This window comes from Tachysurus vachellii, chromosome 1, assembly GCF_030014155.1.
Source record: "Tachysurus vachellii isolate PV-2020 chromosome 1, HZAU_Pvac_v1, whole genome shotgun sequence".
NCBI classification, from domain to species: Eukaryota; Metazoa; Chordata; class Actinopteri; order Siluriformes; family Bagridae; genus Tachysurus; species Tachysurus vachellii.
The window spans coordinates 18,162,191-18,175,390 of NC_083460.1; the positions used below are offsets into that span (position 1 = coordinate 18,162,191).

Sequence of the window (13,200 nt, forward strand, 5' to 3'; positions counted from 1 at the left end):
GTTTAATTTATTAGGGCATTTCTCAAGCAGAATGGATTCGACTGGCGGAAAAGTGCGATACCCATGTCCCCATATCGACTCTGAAAAGTGTGATACCCATGACCATGGATATAGGATTTGGATCTGTCACGCACCACCGATACCCGATCCACTCAAAATGCTTGGATCGGCGTCGATACCGATCCAAAATATCGGATCGGTGCATCCCTAGTTAAACCAGGAAACACCCATGATCTAGTACTGGACACTGTTTTCTGCACACCTCTTTTGCACTATGACAACACTAACTCTGGACTGTCACTTTAACTCTGGACTTGCACAGCACAGTGCCACTTTATACACACTATGGACACATACGCACATGGACAATTTAAGGACAATCATTAAAACCATATGCATTTATGTACATACATTATTTCTCACATATATTTTCATATTTTTATATTTGATATAGTTTTTATATAGTTTATACTTTTTATTTATCCACATCATTTTAGTTTTTTTTTTTTTTTATCCCTAATTGCATTCCTTTTATACTTGAATACCGGACAGATGCAAAAAGCATTTCACTGCATGTCGTACTCTGTATGTGTGTGTATGTAACAAATAAAAAATTTGTTTAATTTGATTTGATTTGAGGTCCACAAAATTAAAGTTTTTTAATTTGTGTTTTTACTATAGTCTTGCTCTTGCCAATCCCTCTGATGATCTGAATGCTTTATGCTGTACTTCATCTTTTCCAGTTCAGGTTTGAGATCTGGCCAACAATTCTGGTCAGAATGCCTGCACTACAGTGATCTGCTGTCATGCTGGCATGGACCATTATCTGCATGAACATCAGGGGCCTGTTTCAGAAAGCAGGTTAAGTGAAAACTCTGAGTATGTTAACCCTGAAATGAGGGAAACTCTGGGTTTTCCATTTCAGAAAAGGAGGTATGTTAAACCAGAGAAAGCAGGTTAAGCTAAGCCCGTTTCTGAAAGAGAGGTAACTTATACTCAGAGTCAGTTACCATAGTAACTTACTCTGTGAACATAACCTGGTCAGGAGCGGGTTTTCTTCCGTAAACCCAGAGTTTCTATCGGTCTCCTCCCCTAAAGAGGAAACGACGTTTAAACACCTCATTCATTGCCCACATTTCAGTTACGTAGAGAGTATCAAAGGGAATGGAATTAATTTGTAGAGAGTTACATTTACATCCGGAGAGATTTTTTTGTCATATCCCTATGCATTTTTATTTGAGCGGTAACGTTTTTTTTTACAGTCAATAAGATGCCACGGCCACGCCTGTATAAACTCTGGCCACCCCTGTGGCCACCCCTGTGGCCTCCCCTAGTATGAATTTGAATTTAAATGCATAATGGAAATTCACAATAGTTCATGACATGAAAAATAAATAAATAAATAAAATGAAGCACACGCTGCAGCCACCAAAAAAGATTGTAGATTGACTGGCTCATTAACCAGAAACAAAGCTAAATAAGTATAACACACACTAAACTGATTTTTTTTTTTGTGCCACCCCAAGATTTGCTGTGGCCTCCTCTGGCCACCCCTATTAAAAGTTTCTGGGGTGCCACCGAATCTCATCCATCCTTACATCAGCCATCGCGGCCGTGCTCTTACATCCGAGCAGATGCTTTGTGTTGCCTTACGTTTCTTTGCAAATAGTTTTGTGTATAACATCTGGGATGCAGAACATATTAGTAAGGCTACTGTTTGCAGAGCGGTCAGGAAAGTGTGCCTTGCTCTTAAGCGCTTTCTGACCATTTTTGTGTTGTTTCCTGATAAAATAAAATTCTGTTCTTCCGGTTTCACCTCTGATATTATAACAGTTGGGAATTTACTCTAAAATAGTTCTTAATTACTAACTACAAATTACATCTTTAAAAAGTCTAATTAGATTAATGTAATAATTACTATCTCTAGAAAGTATTGGTCTACTTACTAATTTGGTCTACTTACTTATTAATTACTTTCTAAATCCCAAATCAATCTCAACCACTTGAACAATAAGGACAGACAAGAAACTGCACTTCTAATGCTGTCAAATAAACAATATACAATTGTATGAATTATCCTTGAATTGACCAAAGTGTGTAACTAAAGGGAAAAGTTTACATTAAAATATACCTTTTAAAGGTATATATGTATGTATATAGATAGATAGATAGATAGATAGATAGATAGATAGATAGATAGATAGATAGATATAGATATATAGATAGATATTTTTAAATAAAAAATACACCTTTTAAATTTTGATGTTAAATCCACTATTGTTTTATACAGCAGTGTTGCTTTTTTTTTTTAATACGTGTTCAAATTCTCCATATGCTTGCAGTTCTGCTGGTGAGAAATATGCAGACTTTTTTTTGTCTGACACTGTTGCCATGGTGACTTGTTATATCTGCGCTCCATTGATAATGGCTTTTTTTAGTTGTCAGTCAGAGTCAGTCAATTGAGAGTTGATAAAAATAACTAATTTCAGCTGTTCTGTAACCGAAAACTCAGAGTTTCCCATCTCAGTGTTTGTCAACTCAGAGTTCAAGTTTAAACTCAGAGTTGGTTGAACCTCCTTTCTGAAACAGGCCCCTGTTCTTCCTGTCTTGTTAATTACACCACCTATTTATACCTGCATGTGCCTTTGCTGAGTCCTTGTTGTTTGATACTTGCTGTTCTCAGAACTGTACTGCTGAATTAATAAGTCACCTTACAGACATGTCTACAAATAACTCTTTTTATGTTTCTAGATTTTTTGGCAATGCAGAAAATTTATATAAATTTACAAAATACCAGGATTTGTTTTACATAAATTACAGACAGTTAATATTATGAAATATCATGGATTATCATCACAACACAAAAGACATTCAACAAATGTGACAAGCTATATGTATATTCATTAAAGATGACCTATATATATATATAAATGGAATTATATTTAAAAAAAACAGATTGACCAAAAATTGAATTTTTATAAACAATCAATGGTCAACCAATATTTATATCCATAACTTCAAATAAATGTCCAATTAAAAGCAAATAAATTGAGTAAAATAAAATGGGTTTATCAGTGCAGTCTTTGTCTGGGTCAGACTTGTTTATGATGCTCTCATTATCATCCTTTTAATCTGCCTCCACTTGTCCTGCAGAGCTTCTTTAAAACTGTCTGTCATGAGGAAGTAAAACACAGGGTTGAAGGCACTGTGTGCAAATGCAATAGGCCGTGTGACTGTATAAACTGCATTGATGTAATCCATGATGCATTGTGAGAAATTTAATTCAGGAAGCCGAGACACAATTCGAACATTTCTCATTACATGGAGAGGTGTGTAGAGCAACAGGAATATGATTGCTGCAGACCTCACAATTCTTACTGGCCTTTGGAAAGATGTCCCAAGCACTTCCTGTCTTTTTACTAGTACAGAAACCATCTTTTGTGATGCTAGAAACAAAGCCACCAGTGGCATCACATATCCAGTTATAGTGAGAACTATGCTGTAGATCAGAATAACTCGGGGAACTCCCAGGCTCGCAAAATCATGACACACTGTCCAGTTATTTTGCTTCAAGTCCTGGATAATGAAGACGACGAGAGGAGCGATTTGAACAGTCACCCAGATCCAGTTCAGGATGGTGATGCACAGTGAGGCCTTGAGAGTCAACAGGATGTGTTCTCGCTGTGGGTGAAACAGCAATAAGAACCGGTCCACACTTACCCACATCATGAAAAGGATGCTGGAGTACAGGTTCACATGGAGGATATAACGATTTATCATGCAGAGTGCAGTATTGAATTTCTTCAGGTTGTAAGTGTAGTGTAGTTATAGGACAGCTCAGGTAAGTTTCTGGGTGAAACCTAAAACAGAATATTTCCATATCAGAAAATGCTAAAGTAAAAAAAAGTAAAGTAAACTCTTTTGTGTAATGAAAGCCAATGAAAGCTTAAAGCGCCCTTAAAGGACCCCTGTAAAGGTTAGTTATTAACAATACTTTCATAACCAACTAATACTAAAGTTTGATTTTTAGATAAAATAATTATGTGATGATCAATAATTAAGCTAATAAATAAGCATTAGGTGGATAAATGTAACACTGCTATATAAAACCTTGCTTTAGTCTTTAAGACTAATGTTTAATCTCTTTCTATAAGTAAATAAGGTTCTTGAGCTTTAATCATTTTCCAACCCAATTATTAGATTATATATAATATATAATAGCCTTTATCAGTATTGGTAATCATTACTTTGTAGATATTATCTAATACAAATGATGTTTCTAAAATGATGTATATTTAAATAATTCTTACCATTGTGTTGTTTTGGTGTAATTACTCCAGATGTGAGTCAGTTTTTATGGTTCCCTTTACTAAAATCACCACCCATTTGTAGCCTCATCATTTCGGCTAACATGTACGCTATATTTATTTTTATCTAGCCAGATCATGCAATGACACATGGATTTGTTGCTTCTTCTTTCTGTTCCTGCTCCATTTCTGGTCTTATCACTCCTGTTGATTTGCTTATTGTCATTTCTGTGACCTGTGTGTAGATGGAAACATGGTAAGTTTTGTTGACTCAAAATTGTTGACTGAGTTTGATGGAGCTTTTGTGAATGTGTTGTAAGAAATTACAGAAATTTCACCCAAATTCCACTCCAAGGTACACATCTAAAAAAGCTCATTCCTAAAAAGGTTTAAGTATCATAAGGTAATACGTTTAGGACTCTAAACGTATAAACTTGATTCAATTATAAACATGGGAACGGCAGCAGGACATTAAGCATCACCACGAACAAAGGGTCTACGTGACTGCGATTACCATTTAAAGTGACCACTTGGTTGATAACAATACCAAGCCAAGGTATACGTGGCCGTGATTACCATTTAAAGTGACCACTAGGTTGATAACAATTGTAACAATACAAAGACAAGGTGTACGTGACCATGATTAACATTTAAAGACAATCAGCTAGACAACAAGGTCTAGCCCAGCCATTTGGGAGACATTCAATTCTTACACTCAACACACATTCAAAGCGGAACTTCATTTAAATGACCAAAAGGGAAAACAGTATATAATGCTTGAGCAGGATTTGCTCTGGGTTCTTGTTGACTCCGATGAACCCAAAGTACGTCAGGTATTTTGTCACTGCTATGCTGGAATAAACTTCTTGTTCTTCATTAAGATCTTCACCATCATCGTCTTTTTTTTACACTACGCATTTTTTATTTCTTACAGTGTCATACAGTAAGGTTTGATTCCAGCTGTACTATTGTTGCTCAATCAGTGTGGCAATGCAGTGCAAACAGAAACACTTATAGTGATCTGAAAATGTGTTCAGTGTCTCACAAATCTCACAAATGAGTCTCACAAATGTCCTTGACTAATAAAAGATTACTGCTGAGGGTTATCGAGGTGTTGGCAACGATCCTGTCTGAGACAAGACCTGCAGTTCCTCAGGTGTTCATCTGGGATCTTAGGGACCTATTAGATGTTTCATCAATGTGCTCTTAAAGATATTTTCTCCACTTTTGGGAATATTCACCACTGTTCCAAGCTTTCTCCATGTGTGGAGTGACAGAGCCTTATAAATGACTTTATCACCATTTGCACACTGATATATTTCTAAAACCTTTTCCTTTTATTCCAAAATTTCTTTTGATTGTGGCACAACATCAAATAAAAATAATACATCATAATTGTTTACTTATGTAAATGTTTAAAATACACTTAGAAACTAATGGCATAAATATTAGGTGTAAATATAGATCTTTAACATGAAATGGAGTCTGCCAATTAAAATAACTATACAACTCTGAATTTGAACAAATACTTTAAAAGAACAAAAGTGAATGAAATTATGCACGTCGTTCACGACATGTAACTAAACATCAGCACATGTGTTCCACTGCCCCGTGGTGGACGAAGCGCGCATTACCCTTTTCTTTATTTCCTGTGGGTGAAGATGGCGGCCGGAGACCTTCAGCGCTGTTTATTACGCCTTTATTCGGCGAAATACAGAATCAGGACGAACGGTCAGGTTAATGTGATCAGGTGGGAACATTTTATCTGTGTTACAGTTTGTATGATTGTACACTTTATTATCACAGAAAGATACTGGAGTGAATCAGACACCAGGCCGCTGTCTCTGCTGTCTCTCTCACTGCTGTCTCTCTCACTGCTGTCTCTCTCACTGCTGTCTCTCTCTTTCTCTCTGCTCTCTCTCTGTCTCTCTGTTGTCTGTCTCTGCTGTCTCTCTGTCTCACTGCTGTCTCTCTGTCTCACTACTGTCTCTATCTCACTGTCTCTTTCTCTCTCTCTTACTTTCTCTGTCTCACTGCTGTCTCACTGCTCTCTCACTGTCTCACTGCTGTCTCTCTCACTGCTGTCTCTGTGTCTCTGTCTCATATTTAAATGAGTCTCTGTCTCTGTCTCTCTCTGTCTCACTACTGTCTCTCTCACTGCTGTCTCTCTACCTCTCTGTCTCACTGCTGTCTCACTGCCTCTCTGCTGTCTCACTGCTGTCTCTCTATCTCTTGGTCTCTCTGCTGTCTCTCTGTCTCACTGCTGTCTCTCTGCTGTCTCATACAAGTAAAGAATATTTCACATTATCTCATTAAATATAAACCATTTAATGCATTTCATTTGTATAATAATTCTGATTAGTGTAACCTCACGAATAAGAGAAAGTCAGTACATTAGACGCTTCTGAAGGACACGTATTTTATTTAGTTATGTATTTTAGTTTATATGTTTTATTTATCACTATATAATGACAATGATGTATTTGGATCAGGGTTTGTTTTATATCCTGACAGTTTGGCCATGAATGAGGGCACTTTTTAATAGGTTTGTTGTTGTTGTTGTTGTTTATTAAAGCTCTTATTGAGAAGTGTATAAAGGGACTTTTGCTTGCTTTAAAACAGTAGTAGCAGTTTACTGTTTTCATTATTTTGGCATCGTTAATAAATTCATTTCATTAACTCCCTTATTACTGGACAAAATGAGACAATAAATGTTTATACCATTTAAGTTGTGTTATGTTATGGGTTGTGGCTCAGGAGACTCGGGTCGTGTAAACTCTGGACTGGATGTCAGTTTAACGCATTGTTGTATTATTATATTTTATTATATTTATTTATTGTTAGTGATAACTGATAGTTAGTCGAGGCATGTTGGATGTTTTATCAGATATAATTAGGGTTTCTTATACTTCTGGTACCTCACAATACATCACTGTAATACAAGCACATCATTGTAACGTCTAATCCTAGAGGGCTATCAGCATCCAGTCACAGAAATCGAGAGGAGAGCTGGTTTAAATCTCTGTTTGTGCGTAAAGTGGACCCAAGAAAAGACGCTCACTCTCACCTGCTGGCAAAGAAGGAAGAAAGCAACCTTTATAAAATTCAATGTAAGTAATAGTTTTTGTTTGACTTTGTCAGACATTTGTGCATGACATTGTTAATATTTACTTAGCGACATAATTCAGTCTAAGCTCATACACGCTTAGAAATTAAGGTTCCAGTTAGATGTATTATTTGCTTGGGAAGGTGCTTGTGGGATGCTTTCACTTAGCTTTTAGTGTAAAGCTTTAAAGGTATCAGCAGTCCTTAAGTTTCAGTTATGTATGTAAATGATATCTGAAGGTGTCCAGGTGAAAGATTCACACTAAAAAGTTCACTTTATGGTATCACGTTAACATCAAGGAAAATCTCACAACACAGCAAAGCAACCAATGATAACTTTTCTATTTCTTACATGATATGATGCTAAACATAACCATAACCTAATGCCTGGCAAAATACAGCTTATTCTTTATTCATGTAAAACATTACCACATCTAGAATGGTATAACATCATATCTGAAGCGGGCAAAGTTTAATGTGGATAAGACCCTGTTGACCCTTTTTTACAGGTCTTTTGTTGAGTCAGTTGTTACCTTCTCCTTAATCTGCTGCTATGGGTTCATCACTGTAAAACAAAAAACTCCCTTTCGAGGTTAATTAAGGTGAGCAGCAGCATCACAGGTTCTATGCAGAAAGGTCTGGAGGAACTTTATCAGAAGCAGATGTTAAGAAAGGTTGAATCTATCCTGTCAGATAATTCTCATCCCTTACAGGCTGAATTTCAGATGTTGCCATCGGGATTACTCTTTAAACTCCCAAAATTCAGAACCAACAGATATAAACACTCTTTTGTGCCTGCAGCCATTCTGCTTCTCAATTCTATAAAGAACCAAAGATAACTTTACTATTTATTGATTATTGTTCTTATTATTTTAACTATGCCTGCATGGTAGGCAAGCTTTGTATTGTATTGTGTGTGATTTGTTATACTGTCTGTTGCACAATCAATTGCCCCATTGGGGGACAAATAAATAAAAATAATAAATCTAGAGTAATTAACAAGAAGAGACAAAAAGTAAGAGCTATTACAGTAATTACTGTAATGGACTGATTATAGTACAGTAAATTAATGTGAAAAAGAAAGCAGTGAAACTTTTAACAGTGTCAATAATAATGAATGATTTCTTCATTTTAGTTCACAATGTGAAGCCTGAATGTCTGGATGCTTATAACAAACTTTGGTAAGCACCGAATTTCTCATTTCTTTGTTCCTATCTCAAGTGTTCCAGGGGATTAATTACAAAGCGTTGCTCTATTTCCGTTTTCTTAATCAACAATTACCTTCAGAAACCCTTGAGACTGACCTGATATTCTGCACTGTGGAGTGAAACTCCATCTGAAACATAATCAGTTCTATTCCTGGGAGATGATTGACAGGAGCAGGAATCTGCTGCACTCTATTCTTGAACCTCATTTCAGGAACAGTGATTTTGAGAAAATGAATTTAAAAATAGTTTGTTACACAGACTGAACGATCTAAAAACAGGTAGTTGATTCGGAATGTTAAATGTTAGTATGTGTTGCTTTCACCCCTAACGTCCTTTAACCAATATTCAGGCTTTAATACGATAAATAACTGATGATCTCTGTTTTGTCCCACAGTGAGGATGTGTTGCCTTCGATCCATGCGGATAAATACTACCCCTGTGAGCTGGTGGGAACATGGAACACCTGGTATGGAGAACAAGACCAGGCTGGTAGGACCTTGCAGATAAGCACCATGTTCTTTCAAACCCCAAAAATGGGAGGAAGATTTGGGTTTACGAGAGTTTTCTGTTAATCTGGGCTCCCTTTTATTCATCCTGGTCATTTGATATGTGTACAGCTGTTAAATAGTGTATTCAGTGAAAAGCAGTGCAGGGTTTCATAGGAGGTGATGTCTAGGTGTGTGATTATACCTTGGAGATGATTTGGTCCATATTGAATCATAGACATACGTAATTATTAGTGTAGACATATTGGTGAATGAGACGTATGTGAAAGTCTATTGGACTGTCTATTTTTCACTTTATAGTGACGCCATTGGTTGACACTCATAGCAAATAGCCTGCCATTACAGTTTGATTTTCTGACATTAATATTATTATTTATATTAAATCTCTTTACCATCAGCTTGCAATTATTGTTAAATAGAATATAGTATACTGTATAATGGTACTATTTCACTTTTAGTAGTCAAATTCTGTATTCACTAAATATAGAAGATGTTTACTTTTCTTAGTCTGACTAATTACAGCAGTTTATCTCATGTTCACTTTTTAAACTTTGTAACTGTAGTAAATAAATCAGCTGAAAAATACCAAATGCTTTCCATAAAGCCAGAAATAAGCCACCAACCTAATGCAACCTCCCATGAAACGATCTCTTTGCCACATATTTGAAAAAAGGTAAACCTTAAGTATGTGACAGAAGGTGAATATTTTGTGAGGGATTTAATTAGAAAGGTAAATTCCCTACAAAATATAGCCTGGTCCTGATCCTGTCTAATAGAGTCAGAATTTCTAAGGTCAATAATGTTAAGAACAATGATTTTTGTTGTAATATTACTAAAAGGTGATCATGGAAACATATGGTAGAACATTTCTGTGCCCATTATTAAGGCTTACAAACTGATCTGTATATTTCTTTGTGTGTAGTCCATCTGTGGAGGTATAGAGGAGGCTATCCAGCCCTGACTGAAGTCATGAATAAGCTGAAAAACAATAAGGTAGATGACACTTTGTATCTCGGTTTAATTAATTGTGAAGTTAACACTAAACGCTCATGTTGACTTTATTTAGTGTAAAGCAATAATACATTTCTAGTCATTATAACCGTTACAATATTAATACTTTAATTGCACCTTTCCAGCTACACGATGTCTGACTTTCTCTAGTTTATTTAGTGCACTTGATGAACGTTCACATCCTTTTGGACTTGACAGGAATTTTTGGAGTACAGAAAGGAACGAGGGAAGATGCTGCTCTCTCGCCGCAATCAGCTGTTGCTGGAGTTTAGTTTCTGGAATGAACCAGTTCCACGTGATGGACCAAATATCTATGAACTTCGATCGTACCAATTAAGAGTGAGTTACAAAAGTCTGTTTTGAGGATTTCACCAGATCATTTAATTTTAGGTTGTTTACACCAATAGCTCAATACATTTGGTTGAGGGTGAAGGCTGTTTTTGTATACAGGTATAATATGAGAAACTCTAGATTGAGCCTAATTTGATGTCTCCCAAGTGAGGACATCTAATATTACATTGCACGTGGTAATAATTTGCCTCTTATGCTGCAAGCATTGGAACCTTCCTTTCATGTGTAGATGTACATCTGTGGATGTTGACCTGATGGTAAGGGAGCTGACTGAGTGACAACTGAGCCAGGATATGGGGCAAATCTCTTCTATCTTGGTTTATACACTTAGCCAGATGCCTGATGCAGATCAGCCCTTTGCAATCTGCTTTGCATGCTGGGATTTTTTTTTTTTGACCCGTCTTAAGGACACCACGCCCTGGATACATGTTTAAACATCTACAGAGTCTTTCTTCCTTGTACTACATTTGTATGAGATCAGGTCACACCCATGTTAGGTATAAGTGTCCAAGATTTACTCTGAAGGTCTGGTTTGGACAGGGGTCTGTAGACTGTAGACTGCCTGCTAAGTGTTCAAGACCATTTTGATATCATACCCCGACAAGTTATCACTGTATCCCAAATCATTTGTTCCATCTTGGGTTTTCTTCAACATTTCAGAAGGTTGAACTGGTTCCCGAAGAGCCTTGATTTCCGTATGCTACAGATGACATGTAGTTCAAGCTTTGCAGCTACAGTTTCATGACTAGTTTCATATCCATGGACCTGAATGAAGCTTAAGGTTCCTTTTGCCTGCAACACAGATGCACTTTTTGGTCACACTCTTAAGTGGAAAATCTCCTGTGAATGTTGGTCATTTCATCAGCTTGACCCTGTTCATTACTCAATTTCAAGGAACTTGCTTTTGCTTTAAGGACGTCTAAAGAAACGATGATCATGCCATGTGATGTCAGTGAGTCAACTAGTCCTCGTATGCTGTCATGAATATGCAATGTGCAATTGCTGAATGTAACAAACCATAATCTTTATCTTTTCCAGCCAGGAACCATGATCGAATGGGGGAATTACTGGTAAGAAAGTCTAAGCAAGAATCCTCAATTCCTCCCAGGTGTAAAGATAAAAATCTTTATGATGTTAAACCAGTCAGATCAACATTATGTTTGTTAGAAAGCAACGATCCAACAGGTTTCCTGGGACATTCATATTATTAATGTAATATTAAAATATCCTGATATATTCATTATAACATTTCTAATACTTTAGATTCATTATAACAACAGTATTTTAGATTTTGTTACTAAATACTCCTTGAATCAGATGAATGTTGTTCTACGTTATTGAAAAGCTTCACGATTTGTTCAGGGCTCGAGCCATTCGCTATCGGCAGCATAACCGTGAGGCCGTCGGTGGATTTTTCTCTCAGATAGGAAGTCTTTACATGGTCCATCATCTATGGGGTGAGCAAACTTCATGATAAATATTAACAATGAAGATGTTATTCCTTTTAAGTTCTGTGCTTAGTGTTTCTCTTCACTTCTGTCAGCGTACAAAGACCTGCAGTCCAGAGAGGACACTCGCAATGCAGTATGGCAACATGAGGGCTGGAATGAAGTGGTCTATTACACAGGTACAGTAAGTCTATCATCCTGTAACATACAACATTTACCGTCACATCATCTTACAAGTGGAAATCTTCTGTTCTCCTGTCTCTTCTGTTTTAAGTTCCCCTGATTCAGCACATGGAGTCCAGGGTGATGATTCCGATGAAGGCGTCACCCCTGAAGTAACACTTTCGATCGTCGATGCTGAATACGGCTCACAGCCGTGTGTTTTAATCCGTTTCACTATTCTTTCTGGTCATTAAAAAAGTACTCCAAATCTGCACCAGCAAGAAAGTTGAAAATTATAAATGGATTGAAAGAAACACGTCCAGATATGAACTTTGATCTCCTTGAGGGGGAAGATGAGTTGATTTATGATGTCACAAAAAAGTACATCTTAACATCCTGATAAGCAATGTGTCTTTACACGCATTAAATCTTAGCATTGTGGCCCAAGTCAGTAGAATATATACATGCATTTAAAAAGAATTCAAGGTTGATTGAAATTCAAGCTTGAAATGTTCTATTATTAACACATTATTCACAGTGGTGCTGCATTTGCTTATTTGTATTGTTTTCAGTCAGCTCTATACAAAGGTCTGTTCGTTTTTCCTTTACTGCTAAATGCTAAGTGGTGACTCAAATCTACACAGTACTGTAAATGCACTTTAAATGTGCTAGATGGTAAAAATGTAATATATAAACATAAACTTTTTATTCAGGGATCAGTAGATGTATAAACAGAAACTGAAGATGTATACTTCAGTTACTTCAGTTTATACTGAAGATGTATAAACAGAAACACTCCATCTCTGTATCTGAACTCATTCCTGTTTTGTGGGGTTTGGAGAACATCCTTGTACTGTATGGCATGTATAATATAAACCTGCATGCAGAGTTTTAACTTGTTTTTTTGGTCTTATTGCACCGTTATAAATGTTACGGTTGTTATTTATTTATATTTTGCAGACTACTGTGAACTGGATATTGAGCTCAGACCTCAATGGCTTTTTTTTTTTCAGTTGCGATTTATTAAATTGTACCATCTGTCAATATGTACAAGAAGTGATCCTGTACAATAAAGTGTTCCCTAATTTATAGGACGGTGTCA

General features: G+C 36.5%; 2 protein-coding genes and 1 pseudogene across 3 annotated transcripts in view; 2 read left to right on the top strand and 1 right to left on the bottom strand.

Moving 5' to 3' along the window:
• Window positions 1-13,200, top strand: part of hnrnpl2 (heterogeneous nuclear ribonucleoprotein L2) — a 192,676-nt gene that overhangs the window by 139,532 nt on the left and 39,944 nt on the right. The gene's annotated exons all lie outside the window — the stretch shown is intronic.
• On the bottom strand, window positions 3,033-4,000 carry LOC132851784 (succinate receptor 1-like; annotated as a pseudogene).
• On the top strand, window positions 5,935-13,187 carry LOC132849533 (protein NipSnap homolog 2-like). Its single transcript, XM_060875561.1, has 10 exons — window positions 5,935-6,057; window positions 7,278-7,417; window positions 8,548-8,593; window positions 9,015-9,109; window positions 10,049-10,119; window positions 10,336-10,476; window positions 11,527-11,558; window positions 11,851-11,945; window positions 12,032-12,115; window positions 12,211-13,187. Exons 1-10 carry the CDS (start codon window positions 5,969-5,971, stop codon window positions 12,273-12,275), a joined length of 858 nt encoding a protein of 285 aa, XP_060731544.1. The 5' UTR covers window positions 5,935-5,968; the 3' UTR covers window positions 12,276-13,187.